Raw genomic sequence first — 6119 nt, forward strand, 5'->3', positions numbered from 1 at the left:
AGTGCTCTGTGGGTCTTTCCAAGGACAAAGGCCATATCCCTTCCTTGGGCAGGCTTTGCTCTGAAGTAGAGGCTGGTTTTTAGTGTCTCTAGCAACTCTTTTCCAATTTCTTTTCTACTGAGCCACTTTTTGTATTTTATTTTGAGACAGGGTCTTATTGAGTTGCTCAGGGCCTCACTAAAATTGCTGAGGCCAGCCTTGAACTTGCAATCCTCCTGCCTCAGCCTCTGGATCTACTGGGATTAGAGGTGTGTGCTGCCACGCCCGGCTTCATAAAGTATTTTTGTTTTTGTTTCTGAGATGGGTTCTCACCCTGCTGACCAGGCTAGCCTGGAGCTCTTTGCTTTAGGGATTGCCCTCCTTCAGCCTCTGGGGCTGCTGGCATAGATGGGATTAAAGAAGTGAGCCATCACACCTGAGAGGTTTTAACTCTAGAACATATTCACAATATCAGTGTGGCCACGGACCCCTGAACAATGAGCTTTAAGGTGTTTCTCTGAGTCCAATATCAGATTAAGTCCTTTGTGTCTCATGCTCAGAACTGAGGGTGACCCTGTGAATGAAACTCTGTGAAAGAAATCCCTGAGAGGATCTCCACCCCACCCAGAATCCCTTCCCCTTCCTGCCTGGAGATCTGCTAAAACCAATCAATAAGCTGAAAATCCAACCAGGATTAATTGGATGAGATTCAATAATCTAGTCAGATATGAGATTCTGATTGGAAGGGAGGGGTTTGGGGAGGAGGAATAAAAGCTTCAGACCAGCCAGAGAAGGCTCCAGAGAATCCTGGACCAAGAGTCACTGCCTGGATCTGTTGACACTTGGAGAGCCAGACCATTCCATCCAGACGTGCAGAGAGGGTAAGTGACAGCCCCCCTAAGGATGCGCCACCCTGTCTACCACAGCCAGTCTGCCCTGGTGACTGCAGCCCACGTTGCCACCACTTCTGCTGCTGCTTCTTTAGGGATTGAACCCAAGGATGCTTTACCACTGAGCCTCATCTCATCTCCACAGACCCGTGTTTTATTTTGAATCAGGATCTACCTAAGTTGGTCAACGTCTTTCTAAGGTGCTGTGGCTGACCTGCAACTTGACTTTTTGTGGACTCAGGATTGAACTCCGGGCTGCTTAACAAATGAGCCACATCTCCAGCACCTTTTACATTTTTTTTTTTTTTTTTTTGACACAGGGCCTCCGTAAGTTGCCTAGAATCTCCCTAAATTGCTAAGGCTGGCCTTAAACTTTTGATGCTCCTGCCTCAGCCTCCTAAATTGCTGGGATTACCAGCATGCACCACTGCACCCAATGATTTTTTTTTCTTTTTTGGGCATCGAGGATTGAACTCAGGGATTGAACTCAGGGGCACTTGACCATTTGAGCCACGTCCCCAGCCCTATTTTTATATATTATTTAGAGACAGGGTCTCACTGAGTTGCTTGGACAGGGTCTCACTGAATTGCTTAGTGCCTCACCATTGCTGAGGCTGGCTTTCAAGATCCTCCTGTCTTAGCCTCCCTAGCTGCTGGGATTACAGGTGTGTGCCACTGCGCCTGACCCAGTGCAAAATTGTTAAGCGAGAGCTATCTATTTGATTTTGAATTGTCTTGACAATTTTCATATGTAGTCTATATTACTTTAAATGACAGTTCATGGAATTTGTGGTATTGTGGTTTTACAAGATATTTTATTTTTAGAGCTTAAAACAGGGTGAGGGTGTTGCTCAGTGTTAGAAGACTTGCCTAGTATGAGGACCTGGGTTCAAACCCCATCACTGCAAAACAAAGGAATATGTGCGCATATGTGTGATGTATATATTTTATATCAATGTTTTATTACTAGATTTTGGTGTCACGGTTTGGATAGGATGTATTCTCCCAAAGGTTCTAGTGTTAATGAAAGGGGTGAGACGATTGGGTTATAAGATCCATAATCAGTACATTCATCTATTTAGAGTTTAATCACCCATGATAAACTGGGTGATAAACTCTAGGCAGGTGGGGTGTAGCTGGAGGAAATAGATCCCTGTGGATGTGTCTTTGGGTTTATATTTTTGCAACCAAAGGCTTGGCCCCATCCTCCATGCTGATCCAATAGCAATGACAAGATATTGAGAAAAAGGAAAAAGGTTTATTGTTTTGGTAGCAAAGAAGAAACAGGGACTAGTGTCCCAAAGCCTGTGCTTCTGCCTATCCTCAGGAACAGCGGGCTTTTATAGAGGTGATTCAAGAAAATGGGATTAGGAAGGGGAGATCAGGAAGGACATCAGGGAGATCATGAAAGAGGATAGAGAAAAGAAGATGCAGGGGTGGGGGGAGAAACATGTAAGTTTCAAAGCCACAAGGGATATAATGAAAGCATCCCGTGAACCCCTGTTAAAGTTTCTTGGCACCGTGCCCACCACCTCCAGGCTGCCTGGTACTGATCAGCTTTTCTGAGGCTCTGTTTGGTCATGTTCTTCTGCCTCTTGAGCAATGGAGCTGGCTGTCCATGGAATGAACCTCTGAAACCAGGAACCCCAAAGAAACTTCCTCTAAGTTCAGCAACCAAAAGTTCTGATTTTCATTTTTAGGGTCCAATGGGGATCTCACCCAAGGCTATATGTGGGCTCAGTAACCTCCTATATCACTGAGCTACCACCCTCAGCACAGCTCCTAAGCTATAGCTATATCTAGATTTACATCTGTACATGTCCACATATGTTTATGGTTTTGTGTGTGCATGTGTGGTACAGGGAATTGAACCCAGGGTCTCACATGCTCGGCAAGCTCGCTACCACTGAACAACATCTTGAGCCTCGGACAAGGTCTTGCTCAGTTTCCCAGTCTGCCCTTGAACTTGAGGTTCTCATTTTTTTAAATTATTTTTTGGTAATGGGGATTGAACTCAGGGTGCTTTACCACTTAGCCACATTGCAGCCCTTTGAATTTTTTATTCTGATTGGATCTCTCACAAGGGCCTTGGGTCTTGTTAAGTTGCTGAGGCTAGACTTGAGCTTGTAGTCCTACCGCCTCAGTGTCCCAAGTTGCTAGAATTACAGGCTTGTGCCACCAGGCTGGGCATTGGCCCTGTGACATTTCCATTCTCTTTAAGGTGGTCCTAAGTGAGGTTTAGGTTTGGGATGTGGATCAGTGGTAAGGCACTTGCCTGGCAAGCATTCAGCCCTTGGTTCACTCCCCAGGATCTCAAAAGTGAGGATGAGTCACCTGTCCATAGGGGGACTGGTTGAGCCTTCAGACTCCTTGATAACCAGTGGGATTAGAGTTGGGAGGACCAGAGGTGGACCACCACCACAGAGCTGTGGCTTACCAGGATTTGGACCTCGGCTGGATGAGAAGGGGTTTTTCAGGCTTGGCCTGAAAGGGTGCCTCTGTTCCCTGCAGATTCAACAAGATGAGCTTCCAGACCGTACCCACACTCCAGGAACTGGTGATACAGAACGTACTATGTGAAAAGGACTTGCCCATCCCCAATCTGGAGTACCTGCCCAGGGTGCTCATCCTGCAGTTGTACAAGGAGGCTATAATGGGGGGTCACAAGGAGATGCTAAAGAAGATGGTGCTGTCCTGCCCCTTGGCCTGTCTGCATGTGGACTACCTGGTGAAGACAGGAGATCTGACGGCCTTAAGAACTCTACTGTATGGGCTAAGCTCGCTGATTTTCAACAAGGTTCACCCCAGGTGAGGGGGGCCCAGGAAGAGACTTGGGGTGGGGGGAGGCAGGGCAGGGTGAAGGGTGGACCAGGTGGTGCCAGGGAGGAGGCTGCCCTGCCCCCTCCACAGGAAGGGTCCCTGGCTGGATTCAAGGAGAAAGGACATGGAGAAAAACAAGAGAGCAGAGGAGCAGCCACCCAGAACAAGGGGTTCACTGGGGTCTAATGCACAGGTTGGAACCCGGCGTGTCTTTGTCTATTTTTCGAGCCTCCTTCCCATTTTCTCCATAGGAAATGGAAACTGAAAGCAATCGATTTTCGAATGAATCAGGACTGCCCCAATCAGTGGTCCAGAGCCCCACTGGGTGCCTGCTCACAAGAGGCCACGTCTCCAAAGGAAAGAGAGAAATGCAGCCAAAGAGCAGCGAAGCCACGCTTGAAGATCTTCATAGAATTCTGTCCGGACACAGTCTTCCCAAGATTACTTTACATCCTCACTGAGTGGGTGATGAAAGCAAGGAGGGTGGTCCGTATATACTGCAAGAAGCTCCAGGTCAATGGTTGCTACTCAGAGTATACAATCCGGAGGACTGTGTCCTTTTACTACGTGCGGGAACTGGAGGTGAATGCTGACCACTGGAGTTTGGAAATAATGTTCCGTTTTTGTTTTATCCTGAGCAAGATGAGGAACCTTCGAGTCCTCCATTTCTCCAACATGAGCCCGCAGGTCTTCACCAAGCGATCCAAAAACAGGTGGTATTCCCATAGATACAGCTTTCAACTGCGGAAGGTGAACAAACTCCACGAGCTCTACGTGAACAACGTCTTCTTCCTCTGCGGAATGCTGCACAAAATCCTCCTGTAAGCACGAGGGGTGCGCATTGCCGCAAAAGCCATTTTTGCTTACCGAGCAGTTACAGGGCTTGTGCCCTGGCCACTAGCCATGTCAGGGAAGGAGATGCTGGACAGTGACCGAGTGACCTCAGGTTCTGGTCCCTGCTCAGTCCTGAAGGACGGTCTCATCACCACCCACACAGAAGCAGAGGGCTAAACCGGGGTGCATGGTCTGGGAAGTGCCACCATGTAGGGAAGCCAGCTGGGGGGACAGGAGCTAGTGAGGGTGGGTGGGGTTACTTCCCTGGGAGGCCTGTCCAGCGAAGGAGGTGGGAGAAGGGGTAGAGGAGAGGGCGCTGCAGGAGGGAAGCCCCCTCACCTGCACCTTGCGACAGGGAAGCTCTGTGCTCTCCAGCGGAGAGCAGAGGAGCCGCCCCCAATGCCCCCCTGGGGAAGGCTGCTCTGAGCCTCAGGTGGTGATTCTGGACTGGAGGGTGAGGAGCAGGGATGGAGGGTACAAGGTGTGAGCCCCACAGGTGGACAACCCCGGTGGGTTTCCTTCATCTTGCCTGGGTTTGTCCTTCGTACATGACTCCCCCTGACCTCCTGTGGCCTTCAGCTTGGCAGTCAGGGGAGGAGCCTTAGAGATGATGGACCCACCTGGTCACTCAAGTGGTGGTGAAAGGCTCACCCTGAAATGGATGAGTGTAGGAGCAGATTCTGCAACCCACAGTGTCCTGGGGGTCCACCATCATCAGAAGGTCAGGGCGACCTTGGGTTTGGGATTAGACAGTTCTCACCTACCATTTCCCACTGTATCCACGTGGTGCCTTCATTCTCCAGAAGTAACTCTTTGCTTTCTCTCCAGGAGTCGGACCCCCTTGAAAACACTCTCGCTGAGAGATTGTCCGCTCAAGGAGAAGGATTTAAAGCATCTGTCCCTGTGTCCGAGCACTGATCAACTGAAGTGTCTGGATCTCAGCTCTTTTTCCATGAAAGGTATGAGTCCTGAGCCCCTCCGGGTCCTGCTGGAGAAGGTGGCACACACCCTTGAGACCCTGGTCTTAGAGTTTTGTGAGATAACAGAGTCCCAGCTAAATGTCATCTCACCAGCCCTGGGTCACTGTTCCCAGCTCAAAACCTTCAGTTTCTGTGGGAACCAAATCCCCCTGACTGCTCTTAAGAACCTGCTGAGCCACACCGCTAGCCTGCCGCTGGAACAAGTGAAGTACCCTGCCCCTCTGGAGATCTTTGACGAAATCCTCGGGGATTCTTGGACTGAGATCAACCCCATGAAATTTGACCATGTTCAGAATGAGCTAATTCAGCTGGTGAAGGACATCAGGCCTGTCCACGACATCCAGATTTATTCTTACAATTGTATTCTTCACTTCAAACGTACAGATTTTATTGCCTGAAACTCAGTGGCAATTCGGTAGGCAGGGGATTGTTGACATGCACAACACATTAGCTTTCTTGGCCTGGGGGTGAGGCTCAGGTAGAGTGAGTTTGTTCTCCAGAACCTCAAGAAATGCTTCTTATAAATTTCTGATGGGATTCATGTGTGCGTATGTCTTCAAGTTTGAGTCCAGTCTTGACAACTCAGGATGACCATCTCAAAATAAGGGCTGGGATG

At 49.1% G+C, this 6119-nt stretch overlaps 1 protein-coding gene across 1 annotated transcript; it reads left to right on the forward strand.

Annotated features, from left to right (window-relative positions):
• Positions 1-2273: 2273 nt before the first annotated feature.
• LOC139707350 (PRAME family member 12-like) lies at positions 2274-5901 on the forward strand. The gene is made up of 4 exons (XM_071618559.1): positions 2274-2305; positions 3381-3677; positions 3941-4510; positions 5352-5901. Exons 1-4 carry the CDS (start codon positions 2274-2276, stop codon positions 5899-5901), a joined length of 1449 nt encoding a protein of 482 aa, XP_071474660.1.
• Positions 5902-6119: the final 218 nt, after the last annotated feature.

Source organism: Marmota flaviventris, chromosome 10, assembly GCF_047511675.1.
Source record: "Marmota flaviventris isolate mMarFla1 chromosome 10, mMarFla1.hap1, whole genome shotgun sequence".
Taxonomy (NCBI): Eukaryota; Metazoa; Chordata; class Mammalia; order Rodentia; family Sciuridae; genus Marmota; species Marmota flaviventris.

Bases quoted from the DNA above. Each gene is read 5' to 3' on its own strand.
- LOC139707350 (XM_071618559.1), top strand. From the start codon at position 2,274: ATGAAAGAGGATAGAGAAAAGAAGATGCAGGG. The intron at 2,306-3,380 runs GTGGGGGGAGAA...TGTTCCCTGCAG, and splicing joins AGAGAAAAGAAGATGCAGGG to ATTCAACAAGATGAGCTTCC. The intron at 3,678-3,940 runs GTGAGGGGGGCC...TTTTCTCCATAG, and splicing joins TTCAACAAGGTTCACCCCAG to GAAATGGAAACTGAAAGCAA.